At 41.2% G+C, this 24,228-nt stretch overlaps 1 protein-coding gene across 1 annotated transcript in view; it reads right to left on the reverse strand.

Annotated features, from left to right (window-relative positions):
- LRMDA (leucine rich melanocyte differentiation associated) overlaps positions 1-23,645 on the reverse strand; it is a 936,663-nt gene extending 913,018 nt beyond the window's left edge. Inside the window, exons 1-2 of the mRNA XM_070752013.1 lie at positions 23,508-23,645; positions 8,395-8,495 (exon numbers count right to left, since the gene is read on the reverse strand). Of these exons, the coding sequence (XP_070608114.1) occupies positions 8,395-8,495; positions 23,508-23,537 (131 nt within the window). The 5' untranslated portion in view covers positions 23,538-23,645. The remainder of the gene's footprint in view (positions 1-8,394; positions 8,496-23,507) is intronic.
- Positions 23,646-24,228: the final 583 nt, after the last annotated feature.

Genomic DNA, 24,228 nt, shown 5'->3' on the forward strand with positions numbered 1-24,228 from the left:
AAAGAAGAAAGGAAGGGAAAAAGGAAGGAAGGAAGGAAGGAAGACTATAAACCTGAGCGGAGGACCTGTCCATAACAAAATGCCCAATGTGTAAACATTGTTCTTATTTCCCAGGGAACGAATGGGATTACAATTGCCAGTTTCAACAACATAAAAAGATAAATCAATTAGCTTGCTAATTTCTGGGGGGGACGGACGACTCCCCATTTATTTCTCTCTGTACTGTATTTGTCATAATTGACTATAATTATGTTAATTACTAACTCCAGTATAATTACTGCATTTGTCACTTAGCACGCTGCGTACCCAAAGCAAAGAGGCAATTGTTGGGCATCAGAAGGAACGAAATCCAGCCCTCGGGAAAAAAGATCCTTCTGAAAAAAAACCCTGGCTGGAATATATTCAGGAAAACCAAAGGGCAAGAGGAGGATTTCACGCAATGCTACTCTGAAGTGTTGGTTCATTAAGGATATTAATTTTCTGATAACTACACATTTAAGTGTGACACATCGGAGTGCACCTACAGGATTTAGCAATTATTAATGCGTGACAGTTTCAAATGCTAAGTGAATCAATTAAACAGCGGCGTTCACCCATTTGAAGGGGAGAAACGGCTTCCAAACTCCCTCAGACTACAATTTTCACATGACACAAAAAAAAAAGTGGGGGGGGGGGACGACAATTCAAAAGCCTGACAGGTCAAAAAAAAAAAAAACCCCGAAGAAGAAGAAGTTGGAAACAAAAGCATCTTATAACCATCACCTCTCCTTTTTTTCCTTGTCAGATCAAGTTTTCAAGTGTCTCGGCTGAAATGGCACCGCCATGCCAGCTGACACAAGGTGATTTTTCATCTCTTGTCAGAGAGAATCATTTATTCTATTTGCTTGGCATTAACATGTTACGTTTATTGATCCAGCCTTTTCTCCTGCCTCTGCAGGCCTCTGGGCTGGAGCCTTGAAGGGAGGGCTTTGATGTCCCGGTGACATTCCAACCCCGAACAATGCAAGGACTAAATGGATTTCATGCAGAAATGTGTTTGGGCATGACAGCTACATTATTAACAGCCTCTCACACTGATAAATATGCAACTGCGACGATTAAGATTTGCCCAATTACAAGGAAAATATTCCCGGGTACCTAATAAAAGCTACCACAATGAAAAGTTTTAACAATAGACGCGTTTTTTCACCCTGTTGAAAGCCGAGAGAAGATTCATCGTGACGAATAAAAAAAAAAAGGATGACATGCTTTTTATCTTAAATTTCTCCTTTGTTTCTCCTATCTCTTTTTTATAGTTGGTGCTTAAAGTGGACCGAAGGAATCTATTTTTTTTTTTCCCCTCCCAGCACAAAAAAATTCCAAAGTGGTAAGAATGTACAAGTCGAGATTTGAGGGCGGACAACAGAGAGACCAAATTTGGTCATAGAAAAATGTTTCATCCATATTGTCAAAATGTCAAATGACTTTTTTTTTGTTTCCTATTCATCTATAATACTGCACACTCCATTTAGCTTTCTGACCACGGAAATTGGGGCAATTAAAACCGGTCTGATGATCTCTCAGTGTCCCAATTACGGGAGCTGTTCCTTTAGGTTGCATATACATTTGCACCTCTATAACTCTCTGGTTTGGTGCTGCAACCCAACAGGACTGACACAGACTTCAGAGGAGAATCAGAACTGCAGAAAAAACAATTGCTGCCAACCTGCCTTCCATTGAGGACCTGTAGACTGCACGGGTCAAAAAGAGGGCGGGGAAAATATTTACTGACCCCTCACATCCTGGACACAAATTGTTTCAACTCCTACCCTCAAAACGTCGCTACAGAGCACTGCACACCAAGACAACTAGACACAAGAACAGTTTTTTTCCGAACGCCATCACTCTACTAAACAAATAATTCCCTCAACACTGTCAGACTTTCTACTAAATCTGCACTTCTATTCTACTAGTTTTTCTCATCATTCCTATCACCCATTTCCTCCCATGTTGACTGTACGACTGTAACTTGTTGCTTATATCCTAAGATTTTTATTAATATTGCTTCTTCATTGCTTATTTGACCCCTATGACAATCATTAAGTGTCGTACCACATGATTCTTGACAAATGTATATTTTATTTTATGTACGCTGAGAGCATATGCACCAAGACAAATTCCTTGTGTGTCCAATCACACTTGGCCAATAAAAAATTCTATTCTATTCTATTCTATATTTTAAGTAGTTTTCCCTCATTTCATTGATTTATTTATTTATTGTTTATTTTACAATACATATGGAGCATGTGTGGGTGTGTAAGTCTGTGTATGTGATTGTATAAGCGTACACACGCCTGCATGTTTCGCAGCTCAAATAATTCCAGGCAATCTACAATCATAGTATTAATTAATATTAAACAGACAAAAGTAAAGCATTTTCTTTTTCGGTTCTAGCAAACTCTTTGCAGCAAACCGATTTCATCCACCATAGCCAGCAGGACCGAAAGAGCTATTTAGGGGTGCAATTTTAAAATCCACATTATTTGATTTGAGAATATATTTTTCAATGGAGAGGCTCTTTCAGAGATCCAACGCTTAAGGTAATTGTAGAACAAATTTTTATTTTTTTTATCACCAACATCCTCTTATCGCTTTCCATTTAAAAAAGGAACAAAGGAATCTCTTTTTAAATAATTTGAGACAGACTTTTAAAGATCAATTTTTACTCTTGTTCACGCTTTGTTTCTAACATTCGCTTTCCTTATTTTGTTAGACATCGGCTCTGTGTTCCCAGAGAAAAAGTGGTATTAAAGGTTGTTTATGATGTCATCTATATAGATGAACTATGATCTTTTTCTCTTTTTCTTTAATCTTGTTCTTACCTTTCTCACTTTATTTCTTTCACTCTTTTCTTCTTTCCAATTTATATTAATGTCACATTGTGTATTACAGTGGTCCCTCGATTTCCGCGGGGGATGCGTTCCGAGACTGCCCGCGAAAGTTGAATTTCCGCGAAGTAGAGATGCGGAAGTAAATACACTATTTTGGGCTATGAAAAGTATCACAAGCCTTCCCTTAACACTTTAAACCCCTAAATTACCATTTCCCATTCCCTTGACAACCATTTAGATTATTACTCACCATGTTTCTTTATTAAAGTTTATTTAAAAAAATATTTCTTAAAGGTGGACAAAAGTTTGGTGATGACATATGACGTCATCAGGAGGGAAAAACCGTGGTATAGGGGGGAAAACCGCAAAGTATTTTTTAATTAATATTTTTGAAAAACCGTGGTATAGACTTTTCACGTAGTTTGAACGCGCAAAAATTGAGGGAACACTGTATATGTTTTTCTTTTCATTTAATGTAAATATTCAATAAAGATTATTTAATTAAAAAAAACCAGGTAGTCTTTGACTGATGACCACTGTTGGGGTTCAAACATTTGTCACTAAGCGAGGTGATTGTTAAGTGAGCTGCACCCAATTTTACAACAACTTTGCTTGTTGAAAGCCAGCTAAGAAAGTCATATGTGGCAATCATGTGAACCTGGGACCACTTCAACCATCATAAAATACGCTCTGGTTGCCAAGTGCCCAAATTTTATCATGGGAGTCTGGGAACACGACAACGGTCATAAATGCAAGGACCAATTATTCTAAATCATTTTTTCCAGTGCTGTTGTAACTTTGAACGGTCATTAAATAAATCAACATGTCAAGGCCCTCACTGTAACAAAGTAAAGAAAGTAAAGGAAGGTTTCCACATCACATCACAACATGCTATTGAAAAAACCCCACTCCCTTTAGTGTGTGTGTGTATGTGTGTGTGTGTAACATATTTTTGCTGATAATGAAAAGGAGGGGAGACTACTCTATTTAAGGCTTGTTTGCCTTCATCAGGTAGCCACACCCTTTTTGGGATTTGAACCTGGGGCCTCTGCCTTGCAAGGCAGTAGCCTTAGCCTCTAGGCTACAGGCTCACCTCTTGTATCAGCTTGTACCAGGGAAGGGTTATGTGTGATTTCTTTTGTCAAATCACCCTGGTATATTGAAGCTTCCTTTTATATATATATAAATAAATAATAAACAATAAATATAAGTAATAAAATTAACTGCCTTGGAAATGGCCCTGGGTTGGGCCGAGAGGCAAATAAGGAGCCGTGATGTTCCTTCAATACACCAGGGTGATTCGACACAAAAATATGTAACCCTTCCCTGGTGCAGAGCTGAAGGGACTGGATACTGTAGCCTAGAGGATAATTCTCTGCCTTACAAGGCAAAGGTTGCAGGTTCAAGTCCCAGTGGGTATGGCTAGCTGATGAGGCCAAAATAAGGCCGAAATAGATCTATCCTGGTCTCCCTTAATTTTCAAATTCAGCAAAAAAACATATGACACACACACACACACACACACACATATATATATATATACATACATACATACATACATACATACATACATACATACATCAATCACATGTTTTTTTGCTGAATTTGAACATTAAGGGAGGATAGATCTATTTCGGCCTTATTTTGGCCTCATCAGCTAGCCATACCTACTGGGACTTGAACCTGCAACCTTTGCCTTGTAATGCAGAGAATTATATATAAATATACACACACATACAATTTGCGTCCGCTACTGTCACGTGTACGTTCTCACCCTCCGTGCATGGTCTGAAGGCTTTGCGCATGCGCGAAAGGTTAAAAAACAAAAATGGCGGCACCCGGGGAGGTGGGCGGAGCCTAACGCTGCCATCACTACCGGTTCTTCGAACCACCAGCGACTGCTGCTACCGGTATGAATGAACCGGGCCAAACCGATAGCATTTTACCCCTGAAGTTACTGTCAGACCTATTTGCATACCTCATATTCGGGCTAAATATAAAATGCATTTTAATTTAGATCTATTTTCTTGCTGTTTTTAAGCAGGTCAAGGCAGTAGTAAAAATCCAGTTCCACTCTGCTAAAAGCAAAGCCTCTTTGTTTCTTTGAAAATAATCAAATGAGGAATGTATATACCATAGCTTCTATCACTAATGTCGTTTCGTTTTTCCAAAAGATGAAGAGATTTTAAGGAAAATTATGGAATGCGCAGAACTGGATACGATGACGAGAAGGTTAAACAATCAAGCGGAATCTGAATTTTATAAAATTTGGGGAAAAGTGTATAAATGGTGGAATTTGGGGGGGGAAAGATTATTGAAGATAACAAAATAAAATATGAAACAGTAAAATGTATATTTTTGAATACAACTCATAGTGAAACTTAATGAATAACACTATTTCTAATAACTGAGTCTAACTATTTAATCATAATTATATAATCTATAGAAAATGTTTGAAAATGTTTGAGAAGTAGCTTTTCATTTTTGTATTAGGAAGACTTCTATAATAAGAGGAGCAATGGTAGCTCCTATATATGTTAAATGTTGTTAGTTCTGTCTGTCTTACATTTAAAAAAAATTCTGTAAAAATTATTCAAAAAAAAAAAGGAAAATAATCAAATGAGGAATGCATATACCGTAGCTTCTATCACTAATGTCATTTCGTTTTTCTTTTCACTTCAAGACTTCAGGGAACCATAACAAACTCTTTTGATGGAGCAAGATCCCAATCATGTGTTATGCCGCTTGAAAAATTAAATTAAAGTTGAATTATGAAAAGAAAAAAAGAAAAAAGAGAAAGTTAAGGACAAAAGACACTTGGTACATCCATCGGGGTTCAGGTAGGCCAATAATACCTACGAGGGTCACCCAGGAAGCAATGCACCCCATTTTTTTTCTTAGCCTACAGTAATGGTACGAATGCGAAACTTTAGATATACATTATTTGAATTGTCAGGAGTGCGTGTGTAAATTTTGCATTTCTTCAGATAGATAGCATAGCTGCAGCAGTGTTTCGAAATGGCGTCTGTAAATGATGTACATTACAAGCAATCCCCGAACACTGCAAATCTTGGAGCTCTGCCAAACCGTCTTCTAATGGCCTCACCCTCTGTTCCCAGCGACTAACCGTACTTCTGTCGACTTCAGATTCTCCATAAACTGTACACAAACATTTGTGAATGTTCCCAACAGTTTCTTTCTCCACAGTGAGAAATTCAATGACGACACGCTGCTTGTAACGTACATCACTTACAGACGCCATTTCGAAACACTGCTGCAGCTACGTTATCTGTCTGAAGAAACGCAAAATTTACACACGCACTCCTGACAATTCAAATAATGTATATCTAAAGTTTTGCATTCGTACCTTTATTGTAGGCTGAGAAAAAAAACGTGGTGCATTACTTTCTGGGCGACACTTGTAGAAGTTGTTCTAATTTGCAACAGAAATCAGAGGCCACTGTATCTCTCAAAACTATGACTAAGGAGCACATGGCCCATGAATACAATACAAACTAATTTCAAGTAATCCACAGAAATGATAGCAGGTTGTATAATTGTGTAATTCATATCCCTAAAACACATACCGCTTACCAACACAGGAACAAGCAATTATAAGCCTTGCTTCCTATCTTCATTCACATCAAGATATCATTATTTCCTGCTGAAGCTCAGAACAAAGTAGAATCTCATTCTCATTTGCAAATAATTCGACCAAAGCTTTGTACGTGAATCATTTGCCAAAGGAAAAAAGTCCAGAAAACAACACCCACCCACCCCCCAAAAAATTTATGTTTGAGAGCTCAACCATGCACTCCAACTGCTGTAACATGGAGATACCCATCCACCCCCACTAAGTGAACATCAAAAATATGGAAACAAGTAACCTCAAACTGACAGTTCAAAAGCCACGTTAGAAAAGATGATTTCACAGAAAGCGTAGCGAAAACCTGGAACCAACTTCCAGTGGAAATAGTGGGTGGATCATCAGTAACTGAACATGATTGGGATAAATACATGTCCATCATCTGACTTTAAAAAAAATGTTAGCATTCCACGCTGGGCTTATACCCAATGATAGAAATATTGAACATGAAACACAGCAATATAGTACAGTGTTCCCTCGATTTTCGCGGGTTCGAACTTCACGAAAAGTCTATACCACAGTTTTTCAAATATATGAATTAAAAAATACTTTGCGGGTTTTTTTCCTATACCAGTTTTTCCCACCCAATGACGTCATATGTCATCGTCAAACTTTCATCTGCCTTTAATGAATATTTTTTTAAATAAACTTTAATAAATAAACATGGTGAGTAATAATCTAAATGGTTGCTAAGGGAATGGGAAATTGCAATTTAGGGGCTTAGAGTGTTAAGGGAAGGCTTGTGATACTGTTCATAGCCAAAAATAGTGTATTTACTTCCGCATCTCTACTTCGCAGAAATTTGACTTTCATGGGCGGTCTCAGAACGCATCCCCCGCGAAAATCGTGGGAACACTGTATATTCTCTTATTAGCAGACAGTAAGTACATATACCATTTAGCACACAATAAAACTTAGCACACAACTATATAGCAAGCGTTATCAATACTAACCAGCATATACACAACAACCAACAATACAATACAATGCAACAGAAACAAAGGCAATGCAACACAGAGTAGCACATCCGTCTTCCTTTTATGGCTAATTAATTGCAGCCTAGCTCTTAAAGTAACATTATTGCAGTCTAGCCCTTAAAGTAATACTATACTGTTTCATCCAAACATACAATGCTGGTCAGTCCATATATTGAAAACCCAACCAGTGCAGTACGCAGTATGGGCAAAAATAAATAAAACAAATGAACCATTAAAAGAATAATTGAAAACAATAGTATAAATAAGTAAATAAATGCATAAATAAAAATTTAAAAAGAAAAGAAAAAGCAAGCTCAAAGATAAGCCACTAGGTAATTTTCTACCATTGTTTTTCAGATCCATCCTCATTTTATTGCCTAGGTCAACACCACTCTATCATTCCAAGACATTCTGGCATGCCAGTGGTGTTTCTCCTTATTTCCCAACACAAGACCCAGGTAGACATTCTAGGATACCTGGAGAGAAAGTCCAAGGAACCTTCAAAGATCAGCGTATCTGCTGAATTCAATAATACCTGCCAGGTACGCTTCAAGAACATCGACTCTCATCCAGATGTTCCCTGGCGATGTTGGCTGTGATTGCAGAGAAACCTCCCTTGTGTTTAGAAATTTTAAACATGGGGATATATCCAATCATGGGTTGTTTGCAATCTCATGCAGGCAAGTAGCGTCTCAGGCGGGCGAGTTCCACAGAAAACCCACGAAGTAGCGAAAATCCGCAATATATTTTTTTCTATTAATATTTTATTAAAAACCTGCGATGCACCGAGTCCGCGAAAGGTGAACCGCGAAGTGGCGAGGGATCACTGTATTGATGAACAACAACAAACAAGAACGAGGAGGTTTCACGTTAAGGTCAACCATCTACGTGTACGCCCTACCTTAATAAATTGAAGCTGAGGTCCAGCCTTTTCGCGACGCTTCCATATTTTCTCCCGAGGAATTCTGGAATTGCTTTGCAGTCCTGGCCAATGTAAGACACCTGTAGGAATGAAGAGAAGATTATGTAGTAAGGGTGCATTTTAAGAATTGGGAGCATCTACCCATCTTTAGCAATCCCCTGTAAAGCAAATTGCTGAAAACCAAAAGGAAAGTTTGAAGCAATCCATTGCTATCCATCATCACTTGCAATATTGTTTCATCAAGTTCCATCCCAAGGCTGATTTGAAATTTTGCCATTTCAAAATTAAGACGTTAATTAAATAGGCCGTATAAATTTGGGCATCCTTTTACCCTAGCAAGATTTTATTGTTCAGTTTATTTCGCCTTGGACTCAAACAGTCTGAAATGGAAGAGGAACCAGATTGTACTTCTTAAGCTCATTTTACAGGAAACGATTCGTAGGGAATCATACATTTCTTTTTTTTTTTCCTTTTTAAAAAAAATATTTTTATTGATTTTTCATAAAATAGACGAACAGACATACAAACATTAAACACAAAGTGGGGATACATTTTCCCCGCTTATCTCGAAAGTATAGGTTCAAATACAGAAAAAGAATACATAATTAGATATATGTTAAATGTTAAAAGTTTTGCTAAATTTTAAATTGAAGTTTTTCAAATTAACTCTAATACAAATATAAAACTAAAATTCTTACCATATTACTTATATATAAACTAATGCTAATATAGTTCTTAAACAAAATTGGTTTAACTAATACTAATATAACCCAAGGCAAAAATGAATACCTTATGCTTACTACAAATAGATTATATATCTTATTTTTTCTTATCTATCCATATATAAACTTTGTTCCATGTTTCATAGAATTTCGTATCTTCTTGATCATTCAAACGTCTTGTCATCATATCCATTTCAGCGCAATCTAATATTTTCTCAATAACTTCTTCTTCTTTGGGGAGATCCTCCCATTTCCAATTCTGCGCATAAATAATTCTAGCCGCAGTTAAAATGTGTACAATTAAATATAGAATTTCTTTTTTATAATTCTGATTAGTGATTCCTAATAAATAAAATTCCGGGGTAATTTCTATATCCTGCTTTACTATTTCTTTTATTATTTTCTCTATCATCTTCCAGTATATTTTAGCTTTACCACATGTCCACCATTGATGATAATAAGTTCCTATTTCTTTTTTGCATTTCCAACACAACGGAGAAGTTTTAGGAAACATTTTTGCTATCCTGTTAGGTGGGGGGAATCATACATTTCTATGTAGTACAGTGTTCCCTCGATTTTCGCGGGGGATGCGTTCTGAGACCGCCCGCGAAAGTTGAATTTCCGCGAAGTAGAGATGCGGAAGTAAATACACCATTTTTGGCTATGAATAGTATCACAAGCCTTCCCTTAGCACTTTAAATCCCTAAATTACCATTTCCCATTCCCTTAACAACCATTTAGATTATTACTCACCATGTTTATTTATTAAAGTTTATTTTTTAAAAAAATTATTAAAGGCGGCCGAAAGTTTGGCGATGATGTATGACGTCATCGGGCGGGAAAAATCGTGGTATAAAGGAAAAAACAGCAAAGTATTTTTTTAATTAATATTTTTGAAAAACTGTGATATAGCCGTTTCACGAAGTTCGAAACCGCGAAAATCGAGGGACCACTGTATTTCCCTAGGTCTATGCTGGCATTACTGCAATAAGCCTTGTGTAACATAAACGAATACATTACACATGAAATCGCTCTTCCAGAGACTATCATCTGTGAGTTATAGAAACATAGAAACATAGAAGATTGATGGCAGAAATAGACCTCATGGTCCATCTAGTCTGCCCTTACACTATTTCTTGTTTATTTTATCTTAGGATGGGTATATGTTTATCCCAGGCATGTTTCAATTCAGTGACTGTGGATTGACCAACCACGTCTGCTGGAAGTTTGTCCCAAGCATCTACTACTCTTTCAGTCAAATAATATTTTCTCACGTTGCTTCTAATCTTTCCCTCAACTCACCAGCCCATTACTGCATACAATCAACCCTTTACAATACTATTACTAATCTATAGTAATAAAAGATCTTATAGTATTCCATTTCTTCTTTATCTTGTCGTTCAATAGTAGTTTATTCATTTCTCTGCATTCACAGTATCCATGTTTCACGGGCATAGATTAGAGCAGGTAACATACACCGACGAAAAACTTTTCTCTTCAGGCACAGGGTGAGGTTGTTCTTCAAAATTAAGCTTAATAGCATGCACATATTGAAATGTTTGCAAGAAAATAAGCTCAGAGAGAACCAGTGGTTGAAAGTTTAGGGGAAAATACAGTACAGTGATACCTCATCTTACAAACGCCTCATCATACAAACTTTTTGAGATACAAACCTAGGGTTTAAGATTTTTTTGCTTCTTCTTACAAACTATTTTCACCTTACAAACCCACCGCCGCGACTGGGATGCCCTGCCTCCGGAGTTTCGTTGCCAGCGAAGCATCTGTTTTTGCGCTGCTGCAGGGGAATCCCAGCAGGACCTCTGTGTTTTTGTGATGCTGAAGGGGAAATCCCAGCAGCGCAAAAATGGGTGCTTCGCTGGCAATGGAAGTCTGGAGGGGGTTTTCCAGTGAGGGAAGCCTCAGTGAAATCGCAGCATAGCAAAAACAGAGGTCCGGAGGTGGGGTTTCGAGGACTTCTGTGTTTTTGCAATGCTGCGATTTCACGGATGCTCCCTTCACTGGGAAACCCCACCTCCGGACTTCCATTGCCAGCGAAGCGCTCGTTTTTGCAATGCTGGGAGATGCTGGGATTCCCCTGCTGGGATTCCCTTGCAGCATAGCAAAAACACAGAAGTCCAGACGTGGAGTTTCCTATGGAGGGGAACCTCAGGGGAATCCCAGCAGTGCAAAAATGGGTGCTTCGGCTGGCAAAAGGGGTGAATTTTGGGATTGCACGCATTAATCGCTTTTCCATTGATTCCTATGGGAAACACTGTTTCGTCTTACAAACTTTTCATCTTAAGAACCTCATCCCGGAACCAATTAAGTTTGTAGGACAAGGTATCACTGTATATCTTTGAAATCCCCCATAAAATTTATCATGAACTTAATAAGCAGCTTAGAAAAGTTGATCCAATGTTTTATTTTTTATTTTTAAATCCACAGTGATATATTTTACATTTGCAAGAATAATGTTGATAGGTTACAGTTGTTTTACCAGCCAAGTAATCATACATTCAGTTCAGAACTCTTATTTTTTTAAGGGCCTTACGAAGTTTCCATTTGTCTCGTAAGCTCCGTTACTCCAAGTTCCAAGATAAAAACAAGAGAACAAGAATCAGGCAAGTTGTGTTTGGATGATATTTCATGTTTTCCAACATGCAATCGACTTTCCGTGACAACTTGCCGATGCGTCCCCTAACTTTACAAATTGTAGTTCAGCAGGTCTTAAAATGATTGCAGGCCGATACTGTAGTATTTCATCAGGTTTAATCCATCCTTCTTCCGTAACTTTATCTGAGAAAGAGATCAGTGACTATAGAGAAATAGTTTTATGGTGTGTATACATGAGCTGAAAAGGAAAAAGAAAGAAAACCCGAACCTTCTGATCCTAGTGATTTTATTCCTTTATTCCTTTTGACGCATCTGCTATCCTTTTTCTTACAATCAATTCTACTTTAGAATAACAACAACAAAAAAAGCCTATTTCTTAACAATATCCAGAATTAGAAAGGAGGAAAAAATTCTTTCGGCAGGGATCTGAATGTCATTACTTTGAATTCTGCTCTGGAATTAATTAATTAATTTATTTTATTTTATTTATTGGATTTGTATGCCGCCCCTCTCCGCAGACAACAATAAAACAGTATATAACAAAAATTCAATACTAAAAACAGTTAAAAACCCATTATATAAAAACCAATCATACATACAGACATACCAAGCATAAAATTGTAAAGGCCTAGGGGGAAAGAGTATCTCCGTTCCCCCATGCCTGGTGGCAGAGGTGGGTTTTAAGCAGCTTTCGAAAGGCAAGGAGGGTGGGGGCAATTCTAATCTCTGGGGGGAGTTGGTTCCAGAGGGCCGGGGCCACCACAGAGAAGGCTCTTCCTCTGGGTCCCGCCAAGCGACATTGTTTAGTTGACGGGACCCGGAGAAGGCCCACTCTGTGGAACCTAACTGGTCGCTGGGATTTGTGCAGCAGAAGGCGGTCCCTGAGATAATCTGGTCCAGTGCCATGAAGGGCTTTATAGGTCATAACCAACACTTTGAATTGTTATCAGAAACTGGTCGGCAACCAATGCAGACTGCGGAGTGTTGGTGTGACATGGGCATAATACAGATTATTCCGGTCATTCGTCAATCCTCACCACCTGAATCTCTAAGCCCATGATGGCAAACCTATGTTACTTGCATGTTACTTTTTGGCCTTGGGAAAGGCTGTTTTGGACAATTCAGGGAAACCTCCTTGAAGCCATTGGCAGCCAATGCAGACCGCGGAGTGTTGGAGAGACCTGGGCATGCCTGGACAGGCCCATGACCACTCTCGCAGCTGCATTCTGCAGTCACCCATCCTTAAAAATAACCCCACAGTAATCATAATAATGTTCTGCCGGGCTCTATGGTAAGAGTCTCCTGAAAATTCAAGGGTACAAATTTCAGACACACACATACACTTGAAAGTTCAAAAACAATGTTCTTTATCACAAAAATTCAAAAGAAACAAAGCACCCTTTTTGTATTGCAAAGAGCACTCATCCCAAAACAACCTGGTAGTCAGTACAATTCCCTTAATCAGTCCTTAAGTACTTAGCTAGCAGCTGTGAAGAAACGTCACAGCCCTCCTTCTTCCACGAAGTGAGACCCCCACACTTTGCTCTGCTTTGGTTTCAAAGTCCTGAAAAATCAACAAAGTCCAGAAACAGCAAGGCACAGTCCTGAGGAACAACGATCAGATAATCTTCCACAACGGCCAAGCTAGCACGCTGCTATTTATATCAGCAGCTCTAATTACTGGAGCCCCACCCAAACACAGGTGGCCTCTCTTATCTCCTGTAATATTTCTTCAATTGGTCTCTTCTATGCGTAATTCTACGCATGCTTGGATCTAACACTTCCTCATCCGAATTGACCAAAGATAAGGGAGATTGGCTTCCTGGGCTGTGTGCCAAGCACCCCTCTTCCAAGTCACCCCCACCTTCTTCTTCGTCCGAGGAAACTACACTGCCTGACTCTGTCGGCAATAAAACAGGCCTGTGACATGTTGATGTTTCCCCTGCATCCACCTCCACATTCCTTGGGGCAGGAGCTGGGCCAGAGCCAACCACAACAACCACAACAACAACAAATAATAATAATAACAACAACAATAATAATAACAACAACAACAAAACAACAACAACAATAATAATAATAATTTATTAGATTTGTTAAAAAAATTTAAAACTAATTTAAAAATGCATTGTTATAAAAACTTATCTGCTAAGTTTTTATAACAATGTAGAGATCAATCCCCACACGCCTGGCGGCAAAGGTGAGTCTTCAACATTTTACGGAACTTGAGGAGGGTAGGGGCAGTTCAAATCTCCAGGGGGAGTTGATTCCAGAGGGCCGGGGCTGCCACAGAGAAGGCTCTTCCCATGGGTCCCGCCAGACGGCATTGTTTTGTCAACGGGACCCGGGGAAGGCCAACTCTGTGGGACCTAATCGGCCGCTGGGATTCGTGCGGCAGAAGGCGGTCACGAAGGTATTCTGGTCTGATGCCATGAAGGGCTTTATAGATCATAACCAACACTTTGAATTGTGACCGGAAACTGATCGGCAGCTAGTGCAAGCCGCCGAGTGTTGATGAGACATGGGCATATCTAGGAAAGCCCATGATAGCTCTCGCGGCCGCATTCTGCACGATCTGAAGTTTCCGAACACTTTTCAGAGGTAGCCCCATGTAGAGGGTGCTGCAGTAAGTATATACCACTTCATAGTGCCTTTGCAGTCGTTTCTAAGTGGTTTACGAAATCAGCATGTTGCCCCCAATAATCCGGGTCTTCATTTTACCCACCTCGGAAGGATGGAAGCCTTGAGACGATAGAGATTTGAACTGCTAAACTACAGCTAGCAGGTAACTGAAGTAGCCTGCAGTGCTGCACTCTAACCACTGGGCCACCCCCAGCTCTATGTTTGCCTAATATATCTGAAGCTGGTATGATTAGAGACCAGCTGTGGGTTGTTTTTGTTGTTTTTCATTTTAGTTGAAATTGCTGGGATGTTTTATTTTCCTGTAGACCTTGGTCCCTTAATCCTAGCTGCTAACTTCGAATCAACTTGTAGAAGACCAATTTATCAAAAGCTGCAGAGTTACGGTTTTGTACACAATGTATGACTGTCCGTGAACAGGTGGTGTCAAACAATGCATTATGGATGTAGAATAGCAGGGGGATTTGTCATCTCAGTCCAAATATACTTTTTTTTTAAGCAGTCAATTTTTTTTAAGACCAGCAAGGTATTTAAACCAAATAACCATCCCTAAATTGAGGACAGTGTTAGCTTAATATTTCACTTTCAATAGCTGCCCTTGAAGAAAAATTTGGAAAAATATCATCTTCTCCAATAACGAATTCTATTCTATTCTATTCTATTCTATTCCATTCCATTCCAAGCAAAACATTGCCGTTGACCTTAGTAATGGACAGAAAGCAACCCATACGTACAAATCCATTATGAGTTTGGGAAAGAAAGCATCATGAAAAAAATTGCAGTTTCATAAAATTCTGCTCTGTAGGGGATCAGCGAAGATCCAAAATCCTAATTTGCTGAGCCAAAACAACATTGGCGTTGAATGTTGTTTCCAATTGTTGAATTGCTCTGATTCAACCATTTAGACGTTTTCATTTGGATTCATGGGGGTTTCCATTCAAAAGGTCTAGAAAGCTTAGAACTACGACGCCTAAAACTCGATCTAAGTATTGCCCACAAAATCATATGCTGCAACGTCTTGCATAGTTAATGACGACTTGAAAATTCATTTCCAAAGGCTGATTCAATCAATCTGCCTTCCTTTACAACTCCTGATGTAATTTTCTTTGCGTGAACCAAAATGTTATGTCCCCAAACCCAACAAAACATATTCTTCTATATAAAAGCTCATAAAGAACGTTTTCTGGAACTGGTTATATCTAGTTTGATGAAAAGGAGGACGAGGGGTGGCATGATAGCAGGGTTCCAATATCTCAGGGGCTGCCACAAAGAAGATTTATTTTATTTTATTTATTTATTTTGTCCAATACACAATACATATTGAAGAGAATAGATATGAAGTATTATATATAAAGAGAAGATATAAAAATAGAGAAGATATATGAAGGAAGAAAAGATATATGAGATATGAGATAAGGAGAGACAATTGGACAGGGGACGAAAGGCAGGCTAGTGCACTTATTTACGCCCCTTACTGACCTCTTAGAAACCTGGAGAGGTCAATCGTGGATAGTCTAAGGGAAAAATGTTGGCGGTTAGGGGTTGACACTACTGAGTCCAGTAATGAGTTCCACGCTTCGACAACTCGATTGCTAAAGTCATATTTTTTACAGTCAAGCTTGGAGCGATTAATGTTAAGTTTGAATTTGTTGCATGCTCTTGTGTTGTTGCAGTTGAAGCTGAAGTAGTCATTGACCGGCAGGACGTTGCAGCATATGATTTTGTGGGCAATACTTAGATCGTGTTTTAGGTGTCGTAGTTCTAAGCTTTCTAGACCTAGGATTGATAGTCTGCTTTCGTAGGGCGAAGGGCTCTTCTGGTGAAGATGGAGTCAAGCTATGCTCCAAAGCATCTGAAGGCAGCCATAAGAAACAATGGATGGAATCAAAGAGAGAAGCCTCCGTTTGAATCTCGTGAAGATCAGAACATGGAAACACTTCCACCTCCGGCTTGAAACGACATCAGAAAAAGACTTCTTCGACCAGTTGGTTTCTTTTTAAAATTAATTTAATCCAGCCAATACATGCCCTCCCTTTTTCCTTCTTAATTAAGGGGAAAAAACAGACCCTATGAACTTTTTTTAGTTCACTGTTGAAATACAAGTTTGTGCAACACTCTCTTCAACCCCTGGACTGTTTGGCTACGGAGCAGATTCAGCAAATTTTTAATTTATCAGTACCATAAATGTGTAGGTAACGGGAGAAAACACCCAAGGCTAATTTACACATCAGGAATTTTAAAGTTTGCTACAGAACAGGAAGCAGACAAGAATTACACTCCCACCCCTGAGTGTGGGGAAACAACCTCCGTCCCCATCATGCTGATTCAAAGGATCACTCTGAAAAAAGATTAAAGAAGGCAAAGCCTTGTTAACTCACAAATTGCCATCTTGATGGTTCTTAAGTAGAAAAGTTTGTAAAAAGAAGCAATTTTTCCCATAGGAATCAATGTAAAAGCAAATAATGAATGTGATTGGGGAAACCACAGGGAGGGTGGAGGCCCTGTTTCCTCCCAGGAGATTCCTAGAGAGGCCCCATGAAGGCTTCTCCCTGCCTTTGCCGGCCCTGTTTCCTCCCAGGAGATTCACGGAGAGGCCCCACAGAGGCTTCTCCCCACCTTTTCCGGCCCTGTTTCCTCCCTGGAGATTCCTAGAGAGGTCCCACAGAGGCTTCTCCCCACCTTTTCTGACCCCATTTCTTCCCTGGAGATTCCTAGAGAGGCCCCACGGAGGCTTCTCCCTGCCTTTTCTGGTTACAGTTTCGGAGGCTCCGGTTTGTTAAGTGGAAAATGGTTCTTGAGAAGAGGCAAAAAAATCTTGAACACCCGGTTCTTATCTAGAAAAATTCGTAAGTAGAGGCGTTCTTACATAGAGGTATCACTGTACAAGCATTTATTTAGACCAGCGTTTCCCAACCGGTGTGCCACGGCACACCAGTGTGCCACGGCACACCGGTTGGGAAACGCTGGTCTAAATAAATGCTTGTACAGTGATACCTCTATGTAAGAATATGGCCAGGTGTGCCGCCAAGCTTCAGCTGGGCGGGGCGCTGCCGGTACTTCCGTCCTGGGGCTCCCGCTCGCAGCTGTCTCCTGCTCGATGCCGCGGTTTTCGGCGCTCTCCTGCTGGGCCCCAAAGAAGGAAGGCAGGAAGAAGGAGAGCTCCATTCTTCGCACCTTTTTCCCCGCCTTCTTTCTTTGGGGCCCAGCAGGAGAGCGCCGAAAACCGCGGCATCGAGCAGGAGGCGGGGGACAGCTGCGAGCGGGAGCCCCAGGACGGAAGTACCGGCAGCGCCCCGCCCAGCTGGAGCTCCTCTTTCGTCGACGGCAAGTGTCCGATGGGAGCGGGGGGGGGTGGCCGCAGCGGCCGCAGGCAGTTGGGGGAGATGGCGGCGGCGAGAGGGATCGCTCGCTCTCTCTCTCTCAGCTGACTGCAAGTGGGAGCCCTGACGGTGGCGGTTGGACGTTCTGCTGGACGTCGTACATGCTGGCGCTGCGTGCCTGGCATATACGGTGTCCAGCACCACGTCCAGCTGCCGCCGTCAGGGCTCCCGCTTGCAGTCAGCTGAGAGAGAGAAAGAAAGAGAGACATATAAGAGAGGCAGAGAGAGAGAGAAAGAGAGACATAGCAAGAGAGGCAGAGAAAGAGAGACAGAGCAAGAAATAAGAGACAGCAAGAGAGGCAGAGAAAGAGAGAGAGAGAAAGAGAGAGAGAAAGAGAGACATAGCAAGAGAGGCAGAGAGAGAGAAAAAGAAAGAGAGACATAGCAAGAGAAAAAGAGAGACTTAGCAAGAGAGGCACAGAGAGAAAGAGAAAGAAAGAGAGACATAGCAAGAGAGACAGAGAGAGAAAGAGAGATAGCAAGAGAGGCAAAGAGAAAGAAAGAGACATATAGCAAGACAGTGAAAGAGAGAGAGAGAGCAAGAGAGAGAGAGAAAAGCAAGAAAGAGATAGCAAGAGAGACAGAGAGAGAGAGCAAGGGAGAGAGAAAGACATAGAGGAAGGGAAGGAGGGAGAGAGAAAGAGAGCAAAAAAGAGAGGAAGAAAGAAAAAAGAGGGATGGAGAGAGAGAATGAAGGGAAGGAAAAGAGAGAAAGAGGGAGAAATAGAGTGAAAGGGAGGAAGAGAGAGGGTTTTTTTTGTCCAAACTTTTCTTTAGCGCCCCCCCCCCCCCCTTTTCAGTGTTCCCCAGGATTTTGAAAATACGAATAATGTGCCGCGGCTCAAAAAAGGTTGGGAAACACTGATTTAGACCACTGTTCTAAGTTACAGCAGCAATTTTTTAAAAAAAGGGTTGGCATTCGTCCTTGTACTTACGACAGTCCTCACAGTTATGACCATAGGAGTGTCTTCAGGTGATGTGATCAAAATTGAGATGCTTGGCAACTGGTGTGGATTCACAACTGGGGTTATGGGATCGACTCCTTCCCAGCCAGCTTCCCACAATCAAAGTGACAGAGTGAAGCTGGATTCACACAACGACAATGTGATTCACTTAACAACTGCAGTCATTCGCTTAACAACCATGACAGTAAAAAAGGTCCCAAAAACTAGATGCCGTTCACTTCAAGAATTTCCATTGTTCAGCATTGTTCAATATAAGTTGAGAGCTACTTGCAGATATTAAAAAATTGTGAGCTTTTACAATTGTATTCCTATTCTTAGAGAAGGAACCACTGAAAACAATTATAATGAACGTGACACTTAAGAAGGGCAATACATTCCCTTTGGAAAGCAACAAAAAGCAGCTTACACCAAGCTGTCATGTTGCAAGGGTAGCACAGTAGTAGTTTTGCAAACGTTATGCCTTAAAAACCACATTAACATTCGTAACTGACCTGAGCAGCTTCCCAGAAATGGGTTTGAAACAGATTGCTAGTGTAAGGAAATAGCAATACAGTGTTCCCTCGATTTTTGCGGGTTCAAACTTTGCGGAAAGTCTATACCACGGTTTTTCAAAAATATTAATTAAAAAATACTTTGCGGGTTTTTTCCCTAAACCACGGTTTTTCCCACCCAATGACGTCATATGTCATCGCCAAACTTTCGTCTGCCTTTAATAAATATTTTTTTAATAAACTTTAATAAATAATCATGGTGAGTAATAATCTGAATGGTTGCTAAGGGAATGGAAAATTGCAATTTAGGGGTTTAAAGTGTTAAGGGAAGGCTTGTGATACTGTTCATAGCCAAAAATAGTGTATTTACTTCCGCATCTCTACTTCGCGGAAATTCAACTTTCGCGGGTGGTCTCGGAACGCATTCACCACGAAAAGTGAGGGAACACTGTAGTACTCAGACTTATATACCGCTTCACAAGGCTTTACAGCCCTCTCTATTATAGAATCAGCAGATTGCCCCCAACAATCTGGGTCCGCATTTTATTGACCTCGGAAGGATGGAAGATTGAGGCAATAGCAATAGCACTTAGACTTATATAGCGCTTCACAAGGCTTTACAGCCCTCTCTAAGCGGTTTATAGAACCAGCACATTGCCCCCAACAATCTGGGTCTTCATTTTATTGACCGCGGAAGGATGGAAGATTGAGGCAATAGCAATAGCACTTAGACTTATATAGCGCTTCACAAGGCTTTACAGCCCTCTCTAAGCGGTTTATAGAACCAGCACATTGCCCCCAACAATCTGGGTCTTCATTTTATTGACCGCGGAAGGATGGAAGATTGAGGCAATAGTAATAGTACTTAGACTTATATAGCGCTTCACAAGGCTTTACAGCCCTCTCTAAGTGGTTTGTAGAATCAGCACATTGCCCCCAACAATCTGGGTCCGCATTTTATTGACCTCGGAAGGATGGAAGATTAAGTCAATAGTAATAGTAATAGTACTTATATAGCGCTTCACAGTGCTTTACAGCTCTCTCTAAGCGGTATACAGAGTCAGCCTATGGCCCTTAATAATCTGGGGACAAAACAATCATTTTACACACCTTGGAAGGATGGAAGGCTGTAGAAACATAGAAGTCTGACGGCAGAAAAAGACCTCATGGTCCATCTAGTCTGCCCTTATACTATTTCCTGTATTTTTATCTTAGGATGGATATATGTTTATCCCAGGCAAATAAAATAAAACTTATAAATAAAACTTATTTATATTATATATGTATATCTATACCTAGTGAAGGGCTACCAATTTTTTTACTACCACACTGTGGGCGTAGCTTATGCAGGACAACCTGCATTTTCTTACAACATTTTTCATGCAAATTGGGTGCTCTGGGGTGGAGCTCCATTTTTGCTACCCCACTGGGTTCCTCCCCCATCTGGGCAGTAGCCCACCCCTATCTATATCTATATCTATATCTACTGTATATCTATATCTATATACCTTGACAAAAATCACACATATCTATATTTATATATGTATATCTATGCATATCTATATCTATATTTATATGTGTATCTATCCATATCCATATCCATATATCTATCTATCTATCTATCTATCTATCTATCTATCTATCTATATCTATATCTATATCTATATCTATCGATCGATCGACAGACAGACAGACAGACAGACAGACAGACAGACAGACAGACAGACAGACAGACAGACATACATACATATATATATATATATATATATATATATATATATATATATATATATGTCATGTGTTTTTGCTGAATTTGAAAATTAAGGGAGACTAGGACAGATCTATTTCGGCCTTATTTTGGCCTCATCAGCTAGCCATACCCTCTCTGGGACTTGGAACTTGCAACCTTGGCCTCGTAAGGCAGAGAATTAACCTCTAGGCTATCTATATCTACATATCTATATACACATATTGAATTTATTCTGTAGGTAGTCCTCAAAGTACGACCACAACTCAGCTCAAACTTTCTGGGGTCATTTGTTGAGTTTTGCTTCACTTTGTGACCATTTCTTGCCACCATTTATGCCTAGCACTACCAGTTGGGTTAGAGAGAGAGAGGCAATATTTTTCTTCCCATCCTGGAAAGCCTACAATTAGTCCTTGACTTACCAGCATAACTGAAGGTCAAAATTTCTGTTGCTGAGATAGTCGTTAAGCGAGTTTTGCCTCATTTTGCGACCATTTCTTGCCACCATTTATGCCTAGCACACTACTGGTCAGGTTAGAGAGACGCTATTTTTCTTCCCATACAATTAGTCCAAAGGCCAAAATTTCTGTTGCTGAGATAGTCATTAAGCGAGTTTTGCCTCATTTTGCGACCATTTCTTGCTACCATTTATGTCTGACACTAACAGTTGGGTTAGAGAGAGATCCTATTTTTCTTCTCATCCTGGAAGGCCATACAATTAGTCCTTGACTTACAACCGTAAATGAAGGTCAAGATTTTTATTGTCGACAGTTGTTAAGCAAGTTTCGCCTCATTTTGCGATCATTTCTTGCCACTATTTATGCCTAGCACTACCGGTCAGGTTAGAGAGATGCTATTTTTCTTCCCATACAATTAGTCCAAAGGCCAAAATTTCTGTTGCCGAGACAGTCGTTAAGTGAGGTTTGCCTCATTTTGTGACCATTTCGTGCCACAATTTATGTTTAGCACTACTGGTTGGGTTAGTTAGAGTAGAGGTCTGTAACCTTGGCAACTTTATGAGGTGTGGACTTCAACTCCCAGAATTCCTCAGCCAGCATGGCTGGCTGAGGAATTCTGGGAGTTGAAGTCTACACCTCATAAAGTTGCCAAGGTTGGAGACCTCTGAGTTAGAGAGATGCTATTTTTCTTCCCATCCTGGAAGGCCGTGCAAGTAGTCCAAAGGCCAAAATTTCCATTGCTGAGACAGTTGTTAAATGAGTTTTGAGCCATATTATGATCTTTCAGGCCACAGCTATTCGGTGAATTGTTGTTTTAAGTTAGTAGCGTGCTGGCTAAGTGAATACGGCTTTGACTTGGCTGCTCAGAAGGTCGCCAAAGGGGGTCACGTGACATTAACCCCCCCCCTTCCCCACACAAACTGCAGCCCGTCATAAATACGAGTCAATTGCTTGCCGAGGGTCCGAATATAAACCAGGCGACCCCCGGAGGTTGCTGCAGCTGAGGTAAAGTGAGGGAAAAAACGTGGTCATTTTGAACGGTCACTTCAACGAACCGTCGTTTAAGTGTCCCAAGACTCCAGGAAGGGCGTGAGAGGAGGACGAAAGGAACGTCTGGATGTCCTCCGCAGCCCGGGGAAACCCAAGGAGCAGAGAGCGCGTGCGCGAGGGTTCAAACGACTTGCAGCTGTCAAAAGGCTGCGGCCCATTCGGGAAAGTTTTTCATTTCCTCACGAACCCCCTCCCCCGTCCCCCCACCTTCGCCGCTGTTTCCTCGCGCCCAGCAGGTTGAACCCCGCGAGGAAGGCGGGAAGAGAGAGGTGCGGGGGGGGGGGGAGTTGAGGGGAGGCGTGACAAAGCAGCGGCTGAGGGAAAAGGGGCGGCGCCGAGGGAAAGTTTGGGAGCGCACGTGCGCCTCGGGAGCAGCCTGAGGCGGCTGAGGAAGAGGAGGGAGAGAAGAGGAGGAGGAGGAGGGAAGGGAGGGGTGGAGAGAAAAAGGAAAGAAGAGGGGAGGAAAAGGAAGAGGAGGTGAGGAAGAGGAGGAGGAAAGGAGAGAAAGAAGGAGGAAAGGAGTGGAAGTGGAGAAGGAGGAGAGAAGGAGGAAGGGAGAGAAGGAGGAATAGGAAAGGGAGAGGAGGAGGAGAGAAAAAGGAGAAGAGAAGGAGGAAAAGAGGAAGAGAAGGAGGAAAGGAGTGGAAGTGGAGAAGGAGGAGAGAAGCAGGAAGGGAGAGGAGGAAGAGGAAAGGGAGAGGAGGAGGAGAGAAAAAGGAGAAGAGGAGGAAAAGGGAGGAAGAGAAGGAGGAAAGGAGTGGACGTGGAGAGAAGAAGGAAAGAAGAGAAGGAGGAAAGGGGAGGAAGAGGAGAAGGAGAAGAGGAATGAGAGGAAGAGGAGAAGGAAGAAAGGGAGAGGAAGAGAAGGAGAGAAAGGAAAGAAGAGTAGGAGGAGAGGGAGAGGAGAAGGAGGAAAGAAGGGAAGGCAGAGGAAAGAGAGGAGGAGGAAAGGAAGAGGAGGAGAGAAAGAAGCGAAGGAGGAAGAAAGGAGGGGAGGCAGAGCCTGGGCCGGGCGAAGACACTTACTTGCGTCCCGTCCACCAGCCGCCCAGCCATGGTTGCGCCGCCTGAGCCCGGGGCTGTAGGAGCGGCCGGCTGAAGCCCCTCCGGGATGCCGCTTCCTTGAAGGCGGTCAGCTGATCGCCAGGCGGAAGAGCCGCGGCCGGCGCTAGGCGGGCTCTCTTCGCTCCGGGACGGGGGAACTTTCCGGGTTGTGGGGGCTCAGAGAAGGGAGCCGGGGACTGGCCTCGGGGCGGGGGGGGTTGGCCTCCGTCCAGGCCTACCCCCTCGGGGTGGGGGGTGAAGATGGGGGCCCTGCCTCGTTTCTCCCTCGCTCCCCCCCCCCGCATTTTACACCTGGAAAACCTCCTCTCCAAAGTTTTCCAAACTTTTGAAAGGCTGCCAAACAGGAGGACCTTAACACCTTTAACAACAACAACACAAGAGCATGCGAGTCTCCGGAGGGGGCGGCCTACAAGTTTAATAAATTATTATTATTTATTTATTTATTTATTTATTTATTTATTTATTTATGTATTTATTAGATTTGTATGCCGCCCCTCTCTCGGGGCGGCTAACAACAATAAAGAAAACAATGTAACAAATCTAATATTAAAAAATAATCTAAAAAACCCCAATTTAAAGAACCACTCATACATACAAGCATACCATGTATAAATTCTATAAGCCTAGGGGGAAGGGAATATCTCAATTCCCCCATGCCTGACGACAGAGGTGGGTTTTAAGG

This window comes from Erythrolamprus reginae, chromosome 5, assembly GCF_031021105.1.
Source record: "Erythrolamprus reginae isolate rEryReg1 chromosome 5, rEryReg1.hap1, whole genome shotgun sequence".
NCBI classification, from domain to species: Eukaryota; Metazoa; Chordata; class Lepidosauria; order Squamata; family Dipsadidae; genus Erythrolamprus; species Erythrolamprus reginae.